This window comes from Mytilus trossulus, chromosome 1 (genome assembly GCF_036588685.1).
Source record: "Mytilus trossulus isolate FHL-02 chromosome 1, PNRI_Mtr1.1.1.hap1, whole genome shotgun sequence".
Lineage (NCBI taxonomy): Eukaryota > Metazoa > Mollusca > Bivalvia > Mytilida > Mytilidae > Mytilus > Mytilus trossulus.
The window spans coordinates 28,366,981-28,380,053 of NC_086373.1; the positions used below are offsets into that span (position 1 = coordinate 28,366,981).

At 31.1% G+C, this 13,073-nt stretch overlaps 1 protein-coding gene across 4 annotated transcripts in view; it reads right to left on the bottom strand.

Annotated features, from left to right (window-relative positions):
* Window positions 1-2,119: 2,119 nt before the first annotated feature.
* The window catches only part of LOC134720897 (beta-1,3-galactosyltransferase 5-like), a 30,395-nt gene continuing 19,441 nt past the window's right edge, over window positions 2,120-13,073 (bottom strand). Inside the window, exons 1-4 of one of the 4 annotated variants that reach the window (XM_063583466.1) lie at window positions 11,557-11,632; window positions 8,945-9,080; window positions 6,302-6,508; window positions 2,120-3,301 (exon numbers count right to left, since the gene is read on the bottom strand). In XM_063583466.1, the coding sequence (XP_063439536.1) occupies window positions 2,131-3,264 (1,134 nt within the window). In that variant the 5' untranslated portion in view covers window positions 3,265-3,301; window positions 6,302-6,508; window positions 8,945-9,080; window positions 11,557-11,632 and the 3' untranslated portion in view covers window positions 2,120-2,130. Of the gene's footprint in view, window positions 3,302-6,301; window positions 6,509-8,944; window positions 9,081-11,556; window positions 11,670-13,073 lie in introns of those variants that run through there. The other 3 variants (XM_063583457.1, XM_063583481.1, XM_063583474.1) reach the window with 3 other exon arrangements.

The window sequence follows — 13,073 nt, forward strand, 5'->3', positions numbered from 1 at the left end:
TAACTTTCTTAAACTATACTGGATTTCTACCAAACTTGGACAGAAGCTTGTTTATAATCATAAGATAGTATCCAGAAGTAACTTGATTTTGTAAAAATAAAATTCCATTTTTCCATATTTTACTTTTAAATGGACTTAGTTTTTTCTGCGGGGAACCATTACATTCACTCTGTGGATAAAGTTTTTTAAATTTTAATAACTTTCTTAAACTATCCTGGGTTTGTACCAAACATGGACAGAAGCTTATTTATGATCATAAGATTGTATCCAGAAGTAAAGTTTGTAAAAAGATTACTCAGTTTTTTCTGTAATTTACTTTTAAATTGACTTAGATTTTCTTACAATCATAAAATAGTAACAAGAGGAATATTTTTATTGATTTTTTTCCTCATTGTTTTTGAGCCTGCGATTTACAGCAAAAATAGGCGAGACACTGGGTTCAGCGGAACCCTTACAAATTTTTTTCTTTAAAACTTGTTTAATTTTTTTTTTTTTTTTAAATATTCTCTTAACTGGATTTGACTATTTGACTTTATGGCTTATGATCAGTTTATATTAGATGTTTTGGTTAAATACAAGTTGTTATGACCAAGATGATTTATTGCGTTTTAGATATTCTTATTCTTATTTTTCTTATTGATAAAACAATTTTATTCTTTAATATTTTACATGTTCGATCTCTTCATCTTTTTTGTAAGAGCGTTGGTGTTTTATTTTATTACCATTATTATTATCGTTTCGCTATTTCTTATATGTGGCAGTAAGCCCGCTTTTATTGGTAGTCTGCTCGAACTCCAAACATACCCGAGTCATTTCCTCTCGCTGGAGTATGCTCATTTCCTGGGTACTTTGCTCCGACTCCAGAACTATACCGCAAGTCATACCCTCATTTTCTTTTATATTTCTTACATCGGATTTGTTGTTTGTTTTACAATGGATAGTTTCTAAAACATTTGATTACAGTTAAGATTTTACATTATGGTTAATGATTTGCTTATGCTAGAATACATTATGTTTGCTATAATCAAGATTTTACATGATGACTAGCTAGGTCAACATATTTAGCACTAAATTAGGTTTGTACCATCCTAATTCTTATGATTAAACTCGCATTAAATTCTTACATACGGGAACCTTAAAACACATGTTTTACTCAACATTTATCGTAATCGCTATAGAAACATTAAAAACTTACACAATTTACCAACATTTTATTCATTTTTACACGTGCATTTCTCTTTAAATTTCTCTTTATTTATTTCTCTATTTTTATTCCTTATAGGACACTGTGCCTTACTTCGTCAATTTCTGCTTCTTTTTTTAAGTCTTTAAACAACCAACCTCTTCTTACAGATCGTATTTTTTTTGTACTTTTATCTTTTGAAAGTTAACATTTAAGGCATTATTTTACGATTCTCATATAAACAAGGGTATTTCTTTCTACTCTTTATTTTGGGGTTACTATTTTTAATAACTTAATACTTTGTTTTTACGACCATTACGGGAATCCGATTATTTTGGTTAGATTGAATTCTAGGTGAACAATAGAAAAGAATAAGATATATTTGCTAAAGGAAATACTTCTAAGAGTTTAAGCTGTCAAACCTTATTTATGTCGCTAAGTGTCAAATAAGAAGAATTTCACATCTAATACTTATATATTAAAAGTTACATAATATTAAAGACTTTCTAATTATATCTTTTTTTATACAAAAAGCTTTATACAAGAATTAGTTATTTTCTACAATTACATAGAAGATTCCTAAGTTTTATATGAAATATTAAAATTTATTTCTTTGAAATATTTTACCTCATTTTACCTTCATTATATCTAAATGACAGTTGAATCTTATCACTCGTAAAACTTTGACAGTTTGATAGATAGTTTGTTATGTGTCATTCTAATTTCTTTAAACGGCACGAGTTATGAAAATATTCAAATTGAAGTTCGCCAACTGTTTAAGTATATAAAAATGAACAAAGACTGTTTTTTTTTATATAAAATTTACAGATATTAATCCTAATATATTTTGAAATATTAAATGTTTTTTTGTTTGTTTTTTTTATTATGACTGACATTACTCATCCATAAATATATCTACATATATTCAAAAAAAAATCATGGATCATTCATACTTTATTCGAACTGCAAGATATCTCCCAAATACGTCTCAACATACTGACTGAAACTTGATGAATAGTAACTAACTTATTATCGTTATTTTCACAATTTCTAAAATCATAAGCTAGCATAAAACCGCTTATAGGATGTAATCGTAATCCACTTTTTTTTATACACAAAGCAACATACACATCTTCCAGATGAAAAAACGGAACTGTTTTTGATATTTCAACTATTTTTGTGATAACGTTTAAACTGGTGACGTATCCAGTACCAGAACAATAACCCGGGTATGTTTTTTCTGGATAGCTTTCAAATGAAGCATACCATTTGGATCTTTTATCTCGTATAGGACTTGCAACACGGTGACAACTTCCTCCAACGGCGTTCTGTAACGCATTCGAATTTTCTGTTATTACTCGTTTTAGTCTAGGAATATGCACGTACACATCATCATCCGTTTTCATAACGAACTGCGCATTTCTGCAATGTTTTGTTGCCCATTGAAAACTCATCAATGTTTTATAAGTTAGATTATTGTATGTGTCCTTAAAGCCTCCCAAAATAATATCCATTGTTTGAAAGTTTTCTTCCTCTAATTCTTTAGTCATATGCGATTCTCCAAGTAGAAATACGTAGCGAATATTTCCTTTGTTCATTTTTGTATGCTTTAACCAAGTATCTCTTATAGCGTCTCGGCTCAACTTATTTTGCGGAGAAGACGTTATCATAATCAGTATATCGATAGACTCGCTACTAGGTTTACAAATTTCTTCATTATTGATAATTAAAGCAATGTTTTCTGAGAAGCACCCAGTACATTTCTGTTGCCTGATAATTTGGTTTTGTTTATCAGATGGTTTAGTTCTAGAATGCATAGTTTGTTTTAATTTAATAATTGTTTGAGTACTAGTGTGTGTTTTGTGAAGAGGTGTAAAAGTTTTAATCCTTTCCAGAACAACTTTTGTGCCACCTGTAGCATCATATTCCAAGAATGGTTTTACATACAAAGTTAAGGATTTGACGTTGGTGTAAAGGTAACAGAACATTGGAAATGCAATTCCGAGTGATAAAATAAATGGAAGCAGAAGTACAACTGTCGTCTGGAAATTTCTCCGCTTTATGTGCACAACTTTAAGCATGTTTTCTGCTTTTCCTTTGAGAAGTTTCTACGTACATCTGAAAAAACAAGAGAGTTTGGCTAATTGAACGATTTTCAAATCATACATACAATATCTTTTTTCTAAAACCAACAATTATAAAAAAAGAAGATGCGGTATGTTTGTCAATGAGACAACACTCCAGAAGAGACCAAAATAACACAGAAATTAACAACTATAGAGGGCGTTATCTATGTATTACTGGTAATTTATTAAGCCAGTAATTTCGTAACCACAAAATCATCTATGAATATAAATGTGGTGTTGAAGTTTGGTTGTATCTCATGAAAACTTATTTAAACGTGATAGCATATTCTCCTATTTTACGGAAATAGTGTTTACCGTGCCCGAAAATTTAGAAACGACCCTGGTGAACTTATAGATCCTTCAAACAAAATTATTCTAAAAGGTTACCAATTCAACACTGTAATTATATCATTGAATTTTGTTTTTATTGGTATTAATATTGATTTTGTTATCACTGAAAGCATTGCACAAGGTCATGTTTATCTCGGACTTTTAATGACGTATTTACACTAAATCCATTGGATGTTTGATGTGTAATGATTTTTAATTTAGTCTAAGATACATAATTTTTAATAAATTGATAGTTGCTTTAATTTAGCTGTCAGTAACTGCAAGTACTCTCAGATTAGTGCATAGAGCCTCTTCGTCGTTTGGATATCCAAGTACTCGGCCACTGTCACTCTGTGTTTTGTTAGATGCATTTCTATTTGTATCCATCTAATGAGTTAAGCCTTTTTCAGCTGCTTGTTATAGTCTGATCTTATGTTGAAACTGTCTTAGGTTAAGAGAGGGTTGGTTTCCCACTAACACGTTTAACCCCGCAACAGTGTAAATGTGTGTGCCTTTCCCAATTCAAGAGCCTGTAATTCAGTTGTTGTCTTTTGTTGATGTGTTACATATTTTTTCGTTATTTTGTTGTACTTACTTTAGAAAGTTAATTTTCCCGTTTGAATTGTCATTTAAAGCTGACAATACGGTATGGGATTTGCTCATTGTTGGCAGACGTATGGTCAACTATAGTTATTAATTTCTCTGACATTTGGTATCTTTTTGATAGTTGTCTCATTGGCAGATCTTCTTTTTTATAGTACACATTTTTGTATCAAATATTAAAGTGATATTGTTGTACGAGTCCTTACAGTTTCCGAGCACAACATCGTTTGTTATGAAGTGTTTTTTCCTGAATCAAGCTTCTTTTGTTATAACCCTCAAAGAAATACGTAATTCTATCTGGTCTGACTTATCTTCGTTTGTTCCATACACTAGATAGCACTCCACAAAACAAATCACAAAAGGTCCAATTATATTGTAATCATGGGTTTTTCATACATTTAACCAACTGTTTGTGTCATACATTTATATGTAATAAGTTTCCTCTACAGATTTAATGTTCAATTTTATCTTGTTGGAATATAATTCCTTTTCTGTGTATCCATTGTATGATGCAGCATATACTTATCATTGGATAATGTACAAAGGCCTTGAACGGTCATATTTCTCCAAAGAATTTGGCTTAAACTATATTTTACAATAGTTAGCCCTTTTAATGATACCTTTCTAAAATTATCGACATGAATGTACCATATGAAATGATATGTTTAAATAACTAATGATTATTTTTTTTGTAAAATTTAATCACAAATTTCATTCATGTACAGTGCACGATGACTAATCAATATTGTAGACAAACGTTAACATTGTTTGAACCCTTATATTGTATTTACATTGTTGACCTCGTTAATATCGCGATGTATACAATCTTGAAAATATAAGGTGTTTACATGGTTAACATCGCAATGTATACAATTTCAACACGATGTTGTGTTAACATCGTTTACATTGTCTTCACTCTTACATATTTTTTACATCGTTGACCTCGTTAACAACGCGATATCTACAATATTAACACGATGTTGTGTCAAAACTGTTTACATTATTTGAACTCTTATATAGTGTTTTAAGTTACATCGTTGACATCTTAAACATCGTGATGTATAGAAATATTTTGTGTTTACATTGTTAATATCGCCATATAAATTATGTTAACACTATTTTGTGTCAAGTTAGAACTACAACATCACATCTTTTAAAGATTTATTGTCGTTAAAAAAACCATAAAAATGCAAACTGTAAACATGTAACCGACAAACTTTATTGATTTATATGTAAAAGCGATATTGTCAACATCACGATGATATCGATATAAACGATATAAACAAAAAGATAAAAGCTTGGTTTACAACCTCCATACGATTTTGACGATGTAAAAACGATTGTGTTAACATCACGATGTATGCAATGTAAACGATGTAAAGATAAAGGTGGGACTATATGCTCAACATAAACACGATGTTGACAAAATTTTATTTACATCATGCTGTTTACGATGTAAACACAAAGGTTTAGACTTGGTTCACACCATGTATACAATGTTGACGATGTAAAGACGACATTGTCAACATCACGATGTATAAGATGTGAACGATAAAAACACAAAAGTAAAGACTTGGTTCACAACATCTATATAATGATGACGATGTAAAAACGATATTGTAAACATCACGGTGTATACGATGTGAACAATGTAAACACAAAAGTAAAGACTTGGTTCACATCATCTATACAATTTTGACATTGTAAAAACGATTTGTCAACATCACGTGGTCAACAAAAAGTTATAGAGTCGATATACAACATAAACATAATGTTGACACGGCATTGATAACATCACAAATATACGATGTGAACGATGTAAACACAAAGGTACAGAACATATAGATAGGATAAAAAGTAAACACAATAACGGCACTATAAAGTTGACATTGCGATGTTGACAATATTGACAAAACATCGTGCACTGGACATACTTCACAAATTCTGAGCGACAAAAAACTGGAAAAACATTACAATACAAAAGTTATTTTACGAAAACAATTTCTGTTATCGATAAGAAAATACGGATTGTCATACAGCTAAAACCCATAATACATACGTTACCCAATCTTGATGTCCCTATTAAATCACTATGAAATCTTTATGAATCTGCAACTCTCCAAAAAGTATTTATATTGCACACTAGCTTTTATGTTTGAAAACTGCAAAGACACCAAATGCTAACCTACTCATATAGCTGTGGACTGCTACCCTAATGTGAAATCTCGCTGCTTAAATTCTTAACTATTTTGGTATGTTCAGCTAGCTGTAACAATGAATATGGTACTTTTTAAAAAAGTGTTTAGTTAAAAAGATTTTATAAAGGTTAGCATATTATGTACAAATAAAATGCTTCAGCAAAGTGTAAAACCTGAAGTTTTTCTCATTTTATTGTCTGTTTATTCGTTTAAAGTTCTACAATAATCTACAAAGAGGATACATGGTACAGTATGTAGCTATTTGATATCACACGCAGTTCAAAGTTGATTTGAATAGGATGCCAACCATTGGTTTGACACTTTTAAATATGGTATACATTATTTTTGGACTTTCCTTTTTGATTTTTTCCTCGGAGTTCAGTATTTTTGTGTTTTTACTTTATTTTTTATTTACAGTAATGTCAACTTTAAATGTATTAAATGCCTAATTATAACACAAAATCCTGCTCAAAATGTTTATTTGTCTTATTTGCATTTAAGACTATGAAGCACTTCATTGTACGGCTACTAAAGTGCAATATTTAGTTACGAGGTGAAGCTAATGAAGTAAACATTTTAGACGAAAAACTGTCTAGTTTTGAACATGTCTGTATTTGGTTGTCTAGAACAATATACAGTAAAATTAACATGCATTGACATCCTAGAAGTTCCCTTCTGAACTAATTAGGTCTTTCCTTTCACTATCAGGAAAGACTTTACTGTATTTCTTCTGATTATTATTATTATTCTTTCCGCCAAACTTTTGCGAAATTTCCCCCAAAAAGTACGCGACATGTGGAAATGATATTAGGTATCTAGTATCTGTTGACCAAAAGCTATTTTGTGGGGACGGCACGACCCCGTAACTTGTCCTTTATAGCGGTTATCTCCACTACCACCGAAAACCTTGTTGTCATTCTAACATCATAACCATAATAGGTAGACAAAAACAAAAAGTGGAATTTGTTCAGGAACAGACCTTGGTTCTTTGTTACATTTGGATCGAAAAGATTCAACAACTCATTGGTAGGGTTATGCCTCTTTGAATATAAAACAATGTCGATTGGCCACTGAAACTCAGAAACTGTAAGTTGTAGCCACCTAGGATCATCACCAGAGATTATTAATTCACGTGACCATGAATATTGACCTCAAGTCAAAGGTCAAGGTCATGACCTAGATTTTGACCTTAGCTTGTTATCATATTTACTGATCAATTACCGTAAAAGATGGCTGTTAAAATGTTACGGAGACAATGTGTGTCTTGTCAAGATCTACATTTGTTATGCTGTGTTCAAAGTTTTTGGACCAAATGTTATGGAACTAGGGCACCAAATAAAGGCAACAGTAGTATACCGCTGTTCAAAACTCATAAATCCATGGTAAAAAGACAAAATCGGAGTAACAAACTAAAACTGAGGGAAACGAATTAAATATAAGAGGAGAACAACGACATAACATTTAAATGTAACACACATAGAAACGGATTAATCATTAGACTATGAGAATAACAAATATAACATCAAAACTGTTTTGGGGTCCGAAATGATGATTGTTTGCTTATAACTAAAAACTGGTTAGAGATAGAAAGACACTTTGAATGCTAAAATGTTCAGCATAATAAAATCTATAAAGTTGGCTCAAGGTCAAATGTCAAGTCCCTAGCAACGACATAAAACACCTTAGCAACCATATTTTTGAACTTAGAAGGTTATGAATAATATAAATATGAAATTCTTAATACTTGAAATGACATTTTTGACCCTAGCAACGACATATAAGTCCTTAGCAATCACTTTTTTAAAACTTTAAATACTATGAATAGTACATATGACATTGTTGATACTGGTAGAGATATTTTCATACTAAGGAATGATTTTTGTCCTTAGCAACCACTTTTATGAACATAAAAGTCCTCAGAAACCATGAATTTTTTTTTTACCTAAGAAGGCAATTAATAAAAGAAAAAAAAGGAAAGACCTTTCAATTGTTAATGAACAATTGACTTTTAATTATCTACTTTTTTTGGTTTTATCATAAATTGCGGCTACTATTTTTTACATACATGTGTATATATGCATTGATTGTCTTCTATATATTTGGTTTCTAAAAAAAGATAATGAGGTGAAATATAATTCCTATGTGTGTTGATCCATGGCAATGATTTGATTGATTCAAACAAAGTTGGGAAAAACAATGTGCAAAAACTGAACATTTTACTGCCTTTTAGTACATGAATTAGTAAAGAAAATGAAGATATAAAATTGCTTATTTTCATTTTTTTTTATCTTTATGTGTATCTGTATCAAATTTATATAATAGAAATACTGTAACAGTTATTTAATCATTTCTTTTTCTAGAATCAACGCTTCCTAAATCTGTCACCGAAATTGTCTCACCAAATGATACTCAATATTTTGTTCTTTGTGAGTCTAATTTTATTTAGTTTGAGTTTGCTTATTTACTGATATCTGTTCACTAATGGAATTGTTTTAAAAACTTACCTTTAACATATTTATTTTTTGTAATTTTCATATGCCTACACTGGGAATCGAACCCGTCCATGCATTCTTTTAAGTGTCACTAACATCAACATATTGACGAAACCTCTCTGCTACCAATTGGTTACGATTTTGTTATCTAACATATATATATAAATGAATATCTGATATACATCGGTACAACGGACACATATGGATTGTACCTTTATATATACAATAAAATACAATCGTAGTGTATGAGTTGGTAGCCGCGAGGTTTCATGGTTTCGCTCAATGAGTAAGAACTTGTCGGTTTAGCTTCGAATCTTTGTACTTTTTTGTTGTCCCTATTCTCTACTTTCCCTGTTTTGTTTCTTGTTTGTTTATGTCATTGTGGATATTTTGTTTAATAGAAGCGAGTTTGTTCGTTTATAATAGGATCATTGTTAGCTATTCCACATGTTTGAAATGAAAATGTTTACATTCTAGGTGTCCATTTTTGTTTTATTTATCAATATATAGATATAGGAAAATGTTGTGTGAGTGCCAATGAGACAACTCTCCATCCAAATTACAATTTAAAAAAATAAAACCATTATAGGTCAATGAACGGCCACCAACACGGAGCCTTGGCTCACACCGAACAACAAGCTACAAAGGGCCCAAAAATTACTAGTGTAAAACCATTCAAACGGGGAAAATCAACGGTCTAGTCTATATAAAAAAAAAACGAGAAACGAGAAACACGCCTTAATTACACAAACAAACGACACCTACCGTACATCAGATTCCTGACTTAGGACAACTGCAAATAGTATGATTTCATCTGTTTATTCGCAAATTCCTATGCTAGAAAATCGTGATATGCCTAGAATAAGACTTCTTGTAAAAACGTTTGAACACCTGCTTTATATATAAGCTATATATATGTTTTTTTGTCAAGTTGTTATCCCCGGCTTTGACACATTCCTCATTTTTATTCTCAATCTAAATTAGAAATAAGATCAAATATGTCTCATTTTGTCAAAACAGATAATGTTCAGATGCATGGTAAGTCTCGGTTATTGTATAGAAAGGTATATACCATGAAAATTAGAGCGCGAAGCTTTGCCCCAAGCTCTTATTTTCATAGTATATACCTTTCTTTACAATATCCAATTGAGCACATATTTACAACTTGAGTAATCCTGTAATTCGTCTGTTGATATGTTTTGGCTGACTGAATGTAGCTTGTTTACGTAGTTTTGTGAATCTACTCACTATAATATCATTGTTAAAATGGGATTTCAAAAGGCTGTTGACTTTAGAATAAAAAGAAGGTAGCTGCTGGTGTAAGTATGTTTATTGATATAAAGTGTTGTTTTACTGTACATGTACTATAGCTGACAAAATGAATTGACCAAGAGCAGACAATTCTTAAATTGCAGTGAAAGCTTTACATTCTTGAAAACATTTTTTTTAATTTCACATAAAACCGAAAACTATCTTGAAAATGCTTTTGAATGAGTACAAACAGTTGGATCCCCTGGGCTCCTACACCTTCAAAAGATTCCTGGTTGACTCTTTTTGTGTACAAAGTAATTGCATGGAAGATAAAGGATTACAATTATTAGATTGAGTTGTACTTTAATCAAGGTATAAAGCACCATAATGTTTACTCTTTATTTAAATGAAAGAAACTTTTGTAATTGTCAAAACAGAATTTAGATCAAAAGATTGAATAGTAGGATGTTAAAAATCTGTTTGAAAACTAATTACAAACTATTTAGGTAAATTTGGAACACAGAATTTATTTCAAAATAGCCAGTAGCAATTTTTGTTCTAATATCTTGATTACAATACAATGAAATCTTACCCTTGTGGTCATTTATGCGTAGTTACTTAGTACACGGGAAAAGTATGTACTATGAAAATTAGAAGGCAAATTCAAGCAATTTGATTGGACGAGAAGTTGTAAGTATGTGCTAAATGAAAATCTTTAAGGGCAGACGTGGTTTTTTCAACATGTATTTGTATTGTTTTAACCATTTAATTGTTATATATAATGTATTGTAATGCATTGTTTGTCACGATACCATGGTTATTAAAACTCACTTACAATACCTTCTAATTAAGAATAGGCTTAAATTTTGAAAAGACATAATCACAATAGTTTAAGTTATAGATACAATGGATTAGCCTTGCGGGCTCATGATTTCTTTTTCAAGAATCAACGCTTAGTCATTGTATCTATATCACTGAAACTGCAGTATTAAGTTACCATTTTTTGTTGAAAGAAAGATTGAAACTCAAATTGCTAAATATTGCCCATTGCGGGAATCTTTGAATGGGAATACTTTCCAGAACCCTGAAAACATATCTGTCACTCCATGACTTTGCCTTTGTACAAAATATCATTACTTATTTCAGCGAAAGTGCCCTTGAACAAATAATCAGTGTTCAACCCTGCCAGGCACGATATAATGGGATAACACCACGTTTATTGATACATTTTTATTCGAAAGTTTCTGTATTTCTGTGTTGTATATTTTGCAAAAAAAAGACAGTTTTAATGCTTGCTTAGTCAATAGGCTAAAAAAAAAAAATCATACAAAGCCTTATCATACGAATTGAATATTTTACTAGTTAGTGCTTACCTAGATAAGATGTTTGTTTTTTTGTTCGATTAAGTATTTTCCAACATGAATTTATATCAAGGTGACGGAACAAAACAGCATACAAATGTATTAAAAGTTACTTTCAAAGAGAGCTCTGCTTGATTGATCTTTGGTACTTTTATAGAGGATAATTTTAACTATGTCTTAAATCTAAATCGAAATGCTAACCGTGCTTTTATCCTACATGAACGTTTATATTTTCTTCACATTTTCGGATGTTTATTGAAAAACAAGAAGATACAGAAAAAAAAATAGAATTATGGTCCAATTTTTTTTTAAAGCTTCAAGTAATTTTGAGAAAGACAATTTATCATTAATATATTTTTATTAAACCAAACTGATATAATCAATACAGTTTCCTTAATCTATTTGTTAGAGGTTTCGATCATGCAGAAGTTGTTGAATACAAACTTATACATTTATCTATTTATTGTGAAATTAATTTCTGAATTTTAATACGATATTTACTTTAAAAGCCTTCATTAGTTGGTAACTCGAAATGATCTGGTTTCCATGGTAGTTTTGCGACATATTTATTTTCCTTAAAAGTTATGCTAGAGTTTTGATACTCAAGCATTAGGTTTTGTACCTTTTGTGTGTTGTCATCATAATCCGCCTCTACTCCGCTCGACTTCGCTCGACTCAATTTTTCAAAATTTCTGTAAATCGCACTCCTCGGGTTTGTGCGCCACTAAAACATTCATCATTGTAGAGTTCCATTGTGTATTGTCAGTATCTGTGTTCAGTGGTCCTGATAGCAAATAGCATATTTTGGATTTAACAGCTGTTGGGCCGTCACCACGTATAATTTCATCTTGTACTAAAGACCAGCAGTAGTCTGCTCCAACGAGACGTGACATGGAAAACTTTTCATCATGCGTGACTGGGTGATCAAGTTGTAATCCTCGTAAATAGGACAAGCTGTTGATGTTTACCTGTTTCCTTATATGTATCGTTGCGTAATTTTAGGAACAATAATTAATATTACTTCCATTGAAATTCTTTCTTCTCTTTCGGTCTCAATTGATAGTGTTGCTTTGTCCAGATTGCGTACCTCACCTTCTTTCCCGCGAAATGCAGAACTTTGCATGTTTACTATACCAGTTGGTTTGATATGGAGTTTTTCTACTAGTTCTTGAGAAATAAATAAATTCTTGGCGCCTTCATCGAGTAGAAAGTTAGTCATAACACTTTCATCATGGTACCATACGGGTGCAATGGCGGTTTTCAATAGAATTTCGGTATGTGCTGTAACTGCATAATGCATAGCAGCGCTCTTTGTTTCTTTGTAGCTTTTCGTTGACAGGTTTTGTTACGGCTTTATTTTCATTTGAAGTGGAGTTTTCATTTAGTAAATTATTACGGCAGATGCTACTGTGATGTTTTTTACTGCAATTTCGGCAACTGTATTTTGACTTGCATTCCGAAACCTTGTGATTACCGACACAGTTAAAGCAAACTCGTTTTTCCTTTACGATTTGGGTGTGGGCGTTTAT